This window comes from Marmota flaviventris, chromosome 8, assembly GCF_047511675.1.
Source record: "Marmota flaviventris isolate mMarFla1 chromosome 8, mMarFla1.hap1, whole genome shotgun sequence".
Taxonomy (NCBI): domain Eukaryota; kingdom Metazoa; phylum Chordata; class Mammalia; order Rodentia; family Sciuridae; genus Marmota; species Marmota flaviventris.
In genome coordinates this window covers 14423895-14436249 of record NC_092505.1, presented here as the reverse complement: position 1 = coordinate 14436249, position 12355 = coordinate 14423895, and the positions used below count along the sequence as shown (strand labels likewise).

General features: G+C 39.8%; 1 protein-coding gene across 4 annotated transcripts; it reads right to left on the bottom strand.

Annotated features, from left to right (window-relative positions):
* Rwdd2b (RWD domain containing 2B) lies at positions 1-12352 on the bottom strand. 4 transcript variants are annotated; one of them, XM_071615105.1, is made up of 7 exons: positions 12266-12352; positions 11241-11358; positions 3638-3808; positions 1893-2119; positions 1718-1785; positions 1248-1610; positions 1-995 (listed from the first exon to the last, which is right to left on the bottom strand). In XM_071615105.1, exons 4-7 carry the CDS (start codon positions 2097-2099, stop codon positions 761-763), a joined length of 873 nt encoding a protein of 290 aa, XP_071471206.1. In that variant the 5' UTR covers positions 2100-2119; positions 3638-3808; positions 11241-11358; positions 12266-12352; the 3' UTR covers positions 1-760. The 4 variants fall into 4 exon arrangements, with proteins under 4 accessions (XP_071471206.1, XP_071471208.1, XP_071471207.1 ...); XM_071615107.1 differs by lacking the exon at positions 11241-11358 and having other exon boundaries at positions 12266-12338; XM_071615106.1 differs by lacking the exons at positions 11241-11358; positions 12266-12352 and adding an exon at positions 9551-9801.
* Between the last annotated feature and the right edge of the window lie 3 nt (positions 12353-12355).

The following is a 12355-nucleotide window of genomic DNA, read 5'->3' as shown; positions in this document are numbered from 1 at the left end:
GAAATTTAAATAAAACTGGTTTTATTTCATAATAAGATATCTACAGATAGTCAGAGGATGGTACTGGATCAGCAGACCGACATGATGAGCACTGGTATCTCTTTGGTTCCCATGATCTTTCCTTTCTCATTTGAAAGGACCATTCCAGCTTCTTCCATAACTTCAGTATTTGTTTCAAAAATAGGGAAAAAGATGGCTTAGCCACTTTTATCACTTCTATTTGAGAAGCAAATCTTTCCCAGAAATCCTGCAAATGTGTCCCAAAGCTACCTGTAGCTGCAACAGAGGCTGCGAAGGTGAGCAGTTAAGCTTTCCCAACTTCTTTATTGATAGCAGATAAAGGAAAAGGGGATGTTGGGAATGGCTGACAAGTTGGGCTACCAACTTGTAATAACTTGTCATTATATAAGTAATTTCTTTTTCAAAATCAGTAGTTTTTATGTCAAGAAATTTCTGTTGATAATTTAAAGATTAAAAATTGAAATGCAGTTCTTTAAATCATGACATTTTCATCAACTACACTTCCTTTTCTTGCTTTATTTTTACCCTAACATGCAAGTGCTCCAACAGAAAGCTACACCCCCAGCCCCTTTTTAGTTTTTAGCTTGGAACTTGTGATCCTCCTGCCTCAGCTTCCTTAGTCACTGGGAATATAGATGTGTGCCACTGCACTCAACTTAAAACTACTTCATCTCTCAAAAAAGAGTGGGAAAAAACAAAAAGTCAACAGTGACAAAATACAAAATACTCTTCTCCTTAGTTACTGTCCTTCTACACCAAAAAACATCTGGAAAACATCCCCACATCCTTTGGCATTTAAGAACTGATACAGCTGACCAAAATCCATGTGGTTTCCTCTGGCTCCATTAACACTGAATACTTTTTCTTCAAAAATGGAAAATCTCCTTTGTCTTTCCATTTCATCATTTGTACCATCAAAAGGAATGTCTTCTCTATGGCGAATTAAGATTCTCTTCCAGTTTAATTTTCTGAGTCTGAAAAGAAATTTTCAAAGTGGAAATTTTCAAAATTGTGTTGAATATTCTATAGCATTAAAAACAGAAGTTATAAAACAGTTTAGCAAATGTCCTATCTTATAAGCAAAGATATCTTTTTTTTTTCTTACTTAAGTTTACTTTTATCTCATTGGTGTTTATTTTAATCAGCTATGATTCTGGTTCTGATCCTAACCAAAACCTCATTTACTGCTGTTATTGACGTGATATATAAACTATGTGAAAGCAAACCTTGACCAGAATTCTTCACAGGCACTTTGTGGACCTTCCACACAAACAACACCAGGTTTTCCAGGCATACTAAATCCAGACAGGGAAAGCTCCTTGGCCCACTCTAGAATATTCTTTCTTTTGCATTTGTTATAGATGTGATGGCTGTAGATCCAAAGTCTTGTAAGAATGGGATCAACTGGCTGGACTGTACTTTCTGTGGTGGGGAAAGATGGGACATCTTTGCTGACATAGCCTGAGGCGTGTTCTCTAACCCATTCAGTGGCATTCAATATACAGACATCTCCTTGACAATTCTCCTGTAGGTATGCAGTCAGATCTGTGTTCAGCTGGGTCTGCTGGGATCTACTTAATAATACTGATCTGATGGAAAAGAAGGGGGAAAAATTAAATCAATTTTCTTGGAAGAGAAAACTCAAGAACTGCTTTTATTCTGATGACTTTTGACTTCTAAAATTAGTGTAACATACCTGACAGTAATTTCAGGCAGAACTTCAGGGTACTTAAAGGGAAGAATGCAGGCCAGAGAAAATATCTCCTGAGAAGAGCAAGAAGAAAGACAAAGGAAAAGAGGGAAAAGAATGCCGTAAGTGTTACTGTAAGTCTTGGCATGTTCTAATTCTTACCAAAACAAAGTTGAATTACCATTGATTTCTCAGATATGTCTAGGTTCATATTGATGGTATAGTAAACTTTTGAAGATCGCTCCTCCATAGTCTTCTTTTCAATACAATCTTTCAGTTCTGCTAAAGCCAGTTGGTCATTCACTATGAGCTCATTCTCCCCAGGAAACATACTGGCCAGCAGGTCTAACTCAGAGAGCTGGGCCTCTGCTTGCTCTATCTCAATCATTTTTGGACATCTGTAAGTTTCTAAGGAGGTAAGAATAAGAGAGACAATTTACATAAACAATCTTGAGAGAACTCAATAGATTAACATGGGTACTTACCAAAAGGTACTTGATTTTTCATAAAATATGAAATTTAATCAATCTTTCCCCTCCTTATTCTACTTTCAGATGTACTATGCTCAAGACCAAAAATGTGGGGGCAATCCAGTGAGAGACATACTATTCTAATAATAACTAAATTCCTTTGTTCTTCTTATTATCTATATAGTACATCTGATATTTTCAGCTACCACAATGACCAACTTCATTGAAGTAAACAAATTACAGTCAAAAAGCTATACCAATTATATATCCAGAAGAGAGGAAACCTAGGATGAATAAATGAGTAAGAGAATTTAGTTATGTGTATGGTTAACTTCTTTTTAGAAAATAAAGAAGAGCAAGTAATGGCTAATCATCCCACAGCTCAAGTAATCCCTGTTAACATTTTTAAAGTTAGGATAGAAGGTTCAGCAACTTAGCAGTGAGACCCTGTCTCAGAGTAAAAAAATCAAAAGCATGCCTGGCACAGTGGTACATGCCTATAATCTTAGTGGCTTGAGAGGCTGAGGCAGGAGGATCATGAGTTCAAAGCCATCCTCAGCAATGTTGAGGCGCTAACCAACTCAGTAAGACATTGTCTCTAAATAAAATATAAAATAGGGTTGGAGATGTGGCTCAGTGGGTAAGTGCCCCTGAGTTCAATCCCAGGTATCTCTCCCCAACCAAAAAAACAAAAACACAACAAAAAACCAGGGTTGGGATGTAGCTCAGTGGTAAAGTGCTCCTGGGTTAAACCCCCAGTATCTCCACCAACACAAAGTACAAAGTACAAATTCAAATGACAGAAGAAAATTAAAACACGAAGATAAAGCCTTCTGCAGGTGGCCTCTATCTTTCCCTAAGTCTACACCAAAGCAGAGTTTTGATGTTTCATATCAGAAAACTAAAGATGTTAATTAAATCATTGCATAGAATAAGAAAAATAATCAGAAATGACTCAAATGTTCAACAATAGGACACTAATTTAATAAATATACATGCAAACAAGAAAATATTATGAGGTCATTAAAAATGTCTATTGTCATTGATGTTCATGACATACGGTTACCTGAAAAAAAGTAGCTAGAACAATGTGTGTACATATATCTATATCTATATATATCCCACAGTATTCACATATATATTTTATATATATTATTATAGTCACATATTGTGTGTGTGTGTGTGTGTGTGTATACACACACACACACACATATATATTTTTTTCCTTTCATTGCTAGGGATCCAACCCAGGGCCTCATGCTATATTATTATTTCATAATTGTATATGCATGGAAAAGAGTTAGAAATGAATTCACCAATTAGTGTTGGTTGAAAGGGGTTGAAGGAAGAAGGAAATTTTGTCATTAGCATGTACTATCTCTAAATTGAGCAGAGAAAAAGAATGATTACTCTTTTGAAAAAACACCTCATTGCTACACAGGAAAACTTGGCTTACCTTCTTTAAAAGATTTTATTTTGTGAAATCAAACATCATTATTTAAATCAGTGGTGTCTTCACATCATTCTTGTTCATCTTTGGTAAAAGTTTATCAAGCAGCTATTATATGTAAAGCTTTGACCTTCATGTCTTCCTGGCATTACTTAGTTTGAAGATCAGGATACACATCTAATAGGATACAAAAGTAACAACAAAAAGGTTGCATTAAATGACACAGGTATTATCATAGGAATAACATGAGCACATAATCAATGAAATGGGCCAAAAAAAGGGTAAGATTTGAGGAAGAAGGCAGGATCTGAGCTGAACCTTCATGAAAGTGTAAGACACAGATAGGTGAAGAAGGCATATGGAGGAGAGCTTCTGGAAGTAAGTAATCAAGTAATCCCTGTTAACATTTTTAAAGTTAGGATCATAGGTTCAAGGCTAGTCTTTGAGGTGGGAAAGCAGCACAGCTAAGTGATGAAGGTTGTAGCCTCCCCAAGCACAAGTAAAACAGTACAGTTATCTTGGTACTCATGGGGGGTTGGTTCCAGGATGCCCTGCAGATACTATACTCTATACTCCAGGGATTCTTTTTTTTTTTAAATTTATATTTATTTACTTAACAAAAAAATTACCTAAAAATTCCCAATTTTGTTCACTAAGCTTTTGATATTTTATATAACTATTTTTGTTTTCCTTTTAAATATCTATTTACTTTTCATTTATTCCTGTTTATCAATAATTCCTTTGTCTAATAGCTTCACTCAGATATATTCAAAAGCCACTAATTATAATGTAGGCATTGATGTTTAAATATTACATTCCAGGGATTCTCAAGTATTGCAGCAGTCTGGCTGGGCACCAAATCACGAGCCACTCAAGCAGGAACAAACTTTATTTCTGAACTCCCACAGCATTCCACGCACACACTCCCCAGGAACTCTCCCTAACGCCACCCACGTGGCTCCTCCAGGAACACACCACACACCAAGCGGACCCACTCTCGCAACCGCAACCGGCGAGAACTCAAAGGGAACTCCAAAGTAGCGGGCGCCCGAGGCAGCAAGAGCCATCCTATTATCGGACAGTAAAGGTCTAATATACAATTGAATACACAACCTGTTTCAATCCAACATCATCTTAATGGCTGCCTCTCAACCATACTTCTGGTAAAATGCCAGGGACAATTCCGACTCTCAGCAAAGTATAAAATGGTATGGCACTTCCATATAACCTACACAATCCTCCTATATGCTCTAAATCATCTCTAGATCATTTATAACACTCCATACAATGCAAAGGCCGTGTGAATAGCTGTTGTTTAGGGAATAATGACAAAAAAGTCTAAAAGAATCTGTTCATACAGGCATAACTTTTTTTCCTGGATATTTTTAATCTATAATTGGTTTCAATCTATAACTGGTTGCATGGACATGGAACCCACAGATATGGAGGGATGACTGTACACACCTGAACTTATGCCTTCCTCACAATCCCAACTACCAAGATCTAATTCAGGGGCTCATTGTTATGATTATTTTCTTTTTGCTTGTCCTCTAAATCCATTCTTAGTCCTTATCTCTGCCCTGAACTCTACGCAGCTGACCTCCATAGCCTGAAAGCATCTTATCCCTCTGCCTTTTGTGGTTGGGTTCAGTCTATGTGCTCACAGGACATGGGAGAATGGGAAGAGAAAGAGGCCAGGGTATTTTTTCATTCTTCCTTCTTTGCTTTGGTAGGATTCTGACCATGGTTGAAGCTCTTGAAGACCACAGTTTCTTCAGGCATTCCTTTTGTCCCTGGCTCCAGCAGGCTTTTGCACTTGGGGAGTGTAATTGTTCCTTTGAACTTGGCCACACCTTTGGAAAAGGCCCCTTTATTAAAGAGTCTCTTCAAAGTGTCTATTTCCGGGGAGAATCTTGCACGTTGCCTCTAATGTCTATCAACTCACACTGCACACTGTTATTACGATGATGATGATCATATGCAGTTTCTAGGCAGGGCTCCAAGGAAGCAGGCAAGAAAGCATGGACTTTTAGGAAGAGATTCACATAGTGGTTGGCTGGGCACCAATAATGAGAACAAGGGGTGGGGCAGCTTAGAGGCCATGGAAGGCCAGCTGAACACTCTTAAAAAGTTACCTTGTGCAGTGAACTTATCCACTGTTCATGATAAGACTGTTTTATAGATCTGGTAGCACAAAATGCTAGCTCACTGAAAATGGATCCAATTCACAAAGGCTGCCTTGGATAAAGTATTATCAAGTTCTTTAGGAACATGTCTTTCTCTTTGTTCAAGTCTACTTTATTTCATCCAATATAGTTATATTCCTTTTTGAAAAATACTTTCTAGTTGTAGATGGCCACATATATTTATTTATTTATTTGTATGTGGTGCTGAGGATCAAACTCAGTGCCTCACGTGTGTGAGGCAGGAACTCTACCACTGAGCTACAGCCTCAACCCCTAGTTTTATTCTTCAATACCAGGAAATGGTATTTTTTCAATGATTTAGCTAACTTATTATATAGTACTTCTGAAGAGTAAAAAAAGTTCTACTTAAAAAAAATAAAATTATAGGTATGTCCTGCCAAAAACCCATTAAGCATTATGGGAATGACTAAAAGTGAAAGGTGGCAGGGTGCTGCATTCATTAGAGTTAACTCGACATAAATCAAGAAAATACGACGCACTCTTGAACACATTGGACTGTCTCCACAGATTAGAGTATAAATCAATGTCAACACCATATAATTCCCAATCCCAGTGAATCTTCAACTGATTTCCTTAAGACACTGATTACTACAGTGTCAATGCCATGCTGGGGGTGGGGGGAGAGGAATCACAGAAGGCATTTGGTGCTAGGAGAAGCTCTTGAGATAGAGTGAACAAAACAAAGTTCAACAGGGTGTTTTAGGGTGACCTTGGGTACTGATTAGCCTGTACACATTTTATATGTGCTTTTTCAGAATCCTTATTGGTAGATTCCAACAGTGCAATGACTTTTTAAGAGGTCAATTTAGTATGCTGTCTACCCCAAACCTATCTTACTTTAGGACATTCTTTTCCTGGCTAATTGATTTAGCTCTTTTTACCACAGAAGAGCAGAAGATGCCACCTAGTCATCCAGACTTCTGTAGTTTAAATATTATCATGATTACTCACCACCTTTGAGTCTTTTTCAAATAACCATTAGAGGCTGGGTACAGTAGCACATGCAACTGTAATCCCAGCAACTCAGAGGCTGAGGCAGGAGGATTGCAAGTTCTAGGCCAACTTCTGCACCTAGCAAGACCCTGTCTTAAAATAAAAAATAAAAAGGGCTGGAGATGTAGCCCAGTGTACAGTGCCCCTGGGTTCAATTCCTAGTATAAAAATAAATAGAACAATTGTTAGCCATACATGTGTTCTTCCATCCTTCAATCACAATGCTTTCTTTAGTAACCAAACTTCATATAATTTTATATCCTACTATTTTCACTTAACATAGTTTAAGCATTTGCTATTATTTAAAATTTTCTCATAACTATTTAAAATTCCCAGATTTATTGTAATTCCATAAACATCTTCTCTAGTCTTTTTTGAAGTTGAATAATGCTAGAAAACAATTCACTTGGTAATTATTAGAGAAAATGAATTTACCTTTTTTTTAATCTTTATTTCATTTTTATGTGGTTCTGAGGATCCAATCTAGTGCCTCACATGTGCTAGGCGAGCACTCTACCCGAGCCACAACCCCAGCCCCGAATTTACCTTTTTTAAAAAAAAAAATTGTGATAGTTTATAGTACAGACTCTTTTTTGGGAGGTGGGTACCAGAGATTGAACTCAGGGGCACTCAGCCACTAAGCCACATCCCAAGCCCTATTTTGAATTTTATTTAGAGACAGAGTCTCACTGAGTTGCGTAGTGCCTTGCTTTTTGCTGAGGCTGGGTTTGAACTCTCAATCCTCCTGTCTTAGCTTCCCGAGCAGCTGGGATTACAGGTGTAAGCCACCACAACTGGCTAAAGTATGGACTCTTTATCAGATTTCAGTTGTACAAGGTACAACTCCCAGCTTTGCCACTAACTGTGTGACTTTGGGCAAGTCGTTTGATGTACCTGAGTCTCAGTTTCCCCATCTCCAAAACAGGAATGATAATGGTGCTGTGAAGATTAAGCAAGTGTGTGAAAAGTGCTTAAAGGAATGACTCGTAACAGAGTAGAGTTATATGACTTCTTGCTATAATGATTATCTGTCATTCTTTCAACAAATGTTTCTCAAGTAGTTTTTATGTGTCAAACATTGTCATTGGCACTATAACAACGAATAAAAGGAACAAACATCTCAATTGTCATAGAGATTAAATCTAGTGAGAGACCATGACATGAAAAAACAAATATGTATGCCCAAGGGATAACTGTTATAAAGATTGAAAATGACAACAAGGACACAGAACAACAGGGAGACAAAAGTGTTTGTACACAGGGTTGTCAGGAAAAGTGATGGCAGGCAAGACAAAGGAATTGAAAAAGAAAGCCATGCACCTACCAACGAGAAGGAGCATATTCAAAAGTTAGAAGGCAGGAGGGTGCTAGACTAGCTTGCTAAAGTAGAGTGAACTGGGACCAGAGGGAAAGAAGAGGAGGTTAGTGGAGATAAACTGGGAAGTTTATGTTGGGACTTACAGGGCCATCCAGGACTTTGGATTTTATCCTGGCCATCCAGGACTTTGGATTTTATCCTCCCTGGTACAGAAGACCACCAGAGGGGCTTAACTTATGAAGAGGCTCACACGCGCTACAAGGTAGGAAGAGGTAAGCAGGAAGAGCAGATAAGCTCTGCAATAACCTGGGGAGAGATGATGGTGGTTTGAATTAGGGGAGGTGCTCAGGGAGGTGAGCAATGTACAGGGCATTGCGAGAGCGCCAACAGGATTTACTGATGAATTACATGAGCTACATAAAAATGACTCTGTGATTTAAGCTAATGGATGGTAAGATTTTCTGTTTACTTGGATGGGGAAGATTATGGAAACTGAAGCTTGGTTTTCAACAAATCAAGTAATAAGTCTATTAAGATTCCTTTAAATAGAGATGTCCAACAGGCAGGTAGATATATGATTTTGGAGTTTATTAGAGATTTAGCTGAGGTGTAATTTTGGAAGTCAAGGCTAATTTTTTAAAAAATCTTTTTTTTTTTTGGTACTGAGGATTTAACTCTGGGGTGCTCAATCCTCTGGTGACCTAAATCCTCAGCCCTTTTTATTTTTTTAAAGACAGGGGCTCGCTAAATTGCAGAGACTGGCTTCGAACTTGCAACCCTCCTGCCTCAGCCTCCTGAGTCGCTGGAATTACAGGAGTGCACCAACCACATCCAGCTACCTACACTTATTTCAAGCTATGTATTTGTTTAAAGTCAGCCAGGAGGGAGTGAAGTTTGGAGAGGATCTCATGAGTTTGGGGAAGACAAATTGAAATTAGCAAAGAAGCACACAACCACCCGTGGGTCAAGCAGGGGACTAAGGTCACAGGTTAAGACACTTATTTGACAACTTATTTTCTTTGACGAGAAAACCCCCCAAAGAACTCTCTTACCCAAGATTTCAGTAATTGCTGTTAAAATGTATAACGAAACACGAGCCTCCGGAGTGGAACCAGCTCTCCTAGCAGCTTAGCTTTTCAAAGCATAGACAGGGCTCTGATTGATCTAGTCGCGACGTTTCCCAGTAACTGCGCATCAGGCAGACGCCGTCGCTCCTGATTGGGTCTTCTGAGAGGCTATAGGCGGGACTAGGAAACGGCGATGTGGGTTTGGACCAATGAGTGGACTCGCAGAGCGAGGGAAGGCGGTCTTATCACGTACTAAGTTCCAGGAAGTTGGTGTGACCTCTCCGCTGGGAAGACTCTCAGTCCCCTTTACCAGTGCTCCTGCCGGGACACTCACCTAGAACCGTGGCTCCATCGCTGCTGTAAGCCCGGATTTCCTGGCTTACATATCCCCTCGGGAGACAAAGTTCCAGGGCTGGGCGACTGAAGCTTCAGCCGGTCCTGCGGGGCGGCCTGGGAAAAATGGGACAGCGCTCTCCGGACTAACGCCAACGCGCGCGAGGCTTCCAGTCCCGGAAGTCATAACTGTCCTGACCTTTTGGTCCGGAATGCGGCCGCGCGTTTTCTCCTCTGCACTTGGAACTGCATAGTTCTTTGACCCCGCAGGTGCTTCTGTGTCGCAGTTTTCAGTCTTGTATTTCTCCTCATTTAACCTCATTGTCATTTCCCAGTTGCTGTCACTGTCGGAGTGACCCGGGCAGCATTTAGTAGGGCCAGGATTGGTCCTTTAAAGTAAAGCTCCTCAAACGCGAACAACGTCAGGTCGGGATTAGGTAGGTGATATTGGGAAAGGAATCCCAGATTGTGCGTTTCTAATCTATTCCCTTGACCCTGAACCAGAGTAGCAAGACAATAGGGAGATTGGAGAGGGGATAGATGTTGGCGTGGCAACCTTAAGTGTTCTTGTCCAGTAATCAAGGTAGGAGGAACCATATCCATCCACAGATTTGTCCCTGTTAATGGAAGGACCGTTTGAAGGAGACTCCCAACACGAGAATAGTTAGAAACGTTTTTGTCTTCCCTGTCCAACTACGTGCACTACACTTTTATGATGTTTTATAATTTTATGAATGAAGATTTGAAAACATTCAATTTAGATATAACTGCTAACTTTTAACAACTTTTTAAAAAAATATGATAATACACAGGTATTCATAATTATATCTTTTTTTACTTGGTGTTTTGATTGGGCATTTTTCATGCCATTATATAATCTACTTCTAACTTTTATTATGAAAAATTTTAAGCATAAACAAAGAGAATTTTACAGTGAAAATTTTGCAGTGCAATTCTCAAGAAAGGATTCCCCTTGTTCACTTAGCAATTCTGAAGACATTTTGGGTTATCACAGCTGGAAAGATGCTACTGGAATCTCCTATGTAAAGACAATGAAAGTTAATCAACTTCTTGCCATTCAGATGATATTCTTTTAAAGCAAAGATAAGGTTGATAAGGTTGCCAGGCGCAGTGGCACACACCTGTAATCCCAGCTGCTGGGGAGGCTGAGATAGGAGGATCCTGAGTTCAAAGCCAGCCTCAGCATACTTATGTAACTCAACTCCTACTAAGATATAGCACATTACTACCACTTCAGAAAAGTTCCTTCAAGCTTTTTCCTAGTCAGTTCATGCTCAACTTCCCGCAAAGGCAACCACTGTTGTGATGTTTTGTCCCAGTCTCGATGGGCAAAAGGTGCTAAGTCAAGGAGAAATAAAGAATGTCCACATGGCTCTGCCATTTTCAATGCTTTTTTCACTCAAATCATTCAATACAATTTCACTCTATAGATTCTTAGTCAAGAAAAATGACAATCCTTAATGCTAGGCACTGCAATAGACAAAATCAATTCATAGCAAACAATTCTAGATAAATTCACAGCGAACAATTCTAGATTAATTAATTCTAAGCACTGAAAACACACTTAATCATGACAGGCTTATGACAGACATTCCCTCTGCGTGCTAAGTTCAAGTGTTAGATCAAAAGTCTCAAGCCTTAGGTTTTAAGTCCAGCAGATGCACACTCACTCAGACAGTGTTGATCAGGTCAGGAACCAAGACAGGCTTCTCCTTAGGTGAAGCTGACCGCCAGTTGAGGAGATGGCCCTAAGAAGAAGTTGAGGCTCTCACCAGGGTCAAGATGTGGCTGTAGAGTTTGAGAGCAGTGAGGAAGATGCAGAGGATCAGCAAACGATGAGAAGTGTGGGATGTCAGTGCAAGTCCTCATCAGACTCTCAGCGTAATGGCATCAGTTTTGGCTGGCTGAATTCATTTGCTCTTTTATACTAAATTTTGAGGCTTTTGACCCCCGCCCCCTTTCAGTCCTTAACAGCTGCCACTGGATTTCTCAATGACATTTACTGTGGGGTTGAAACAGCTGGTCTGGTGGTCCCCACCCTAATCTTTTCGCCTTTCCCTCTTATTGGGCACCTTTTCCTCTAAGAGGTGGAGGACAGCCTGCCTGAGGCTTCACTCTGAGCTAATCAGGGTGGTGAGAAATGACTTGTTTGTGCCTGAGGGCTACACAGGACCGTTCCAGTAGGCATGCCTGGTGAGACTGCAGGTTTCAAACAGGAGTTCTTAAAATGGAGTGGCTTAGGATCAAGCCCAAGGCCACGCTCATATTCCCCTACCATAATTAGTTTTGTCTGGTCTAGAACTTAAGCTAGTTCAATCATACAGTAGGTAATTTTGTGTATAATTTAAGTATCATAAAGATACATCCATGTTCTTGTGTGTACAGGTAGTTTCTTTTGGTTGTGGTTGTTTAGTTTTACAGGTACAAACACATGGGTTTTCCAGAAACCTCCGAGATGCAAGTGGTCCAGTTGAAACAGAGCTTCTGACTTTCCTCAGGCTGGAGAATGGAAACTAATCAACTACCTTCATGCCCAGACCTGTGACTCGGCCCAGAAACCCACAACCTGCGCTGTGCAACACGTTGATCCAACGGCATAAATTTCGTTTTTACCGTTCAGAAGGCTCCGAATCACAGACCACCACCAGTTACCCACGCTTTCAGAAAGATTTAATTTACTTCATAGATAACCCACCCAGGAAAGACTTCATTCGCAACATCTCCGCACTACTGTGCGCCAGCTTCCGGCGTGGATTAAACAGAGGCGCGTGTCAATCAGCGTCTG

Coding starts and splice junctions, on each gene's coding strand:
- Rwdd2b (XM_071615105.1), bottom strand. CDS start 2,099: ATGATTGAGATAGAGCAAGCAGAGGCCCAGCTCTCTGAGTTAGACCTG. Junction 1,611..1,717: donor CTGCCTGAAATTACTGTCAG/GTATGTTACACT, acceptor CTTTTCCATCAG/ATCAGTATTATTAAGTAGAT. Junction 996..1,247: donor TGTGAAGAATTCTGGTCAAG/GTTTGCTTTCAC, acceptor ATTTCTTTTCAG/ACTCAGAAAATTAAACTGGA.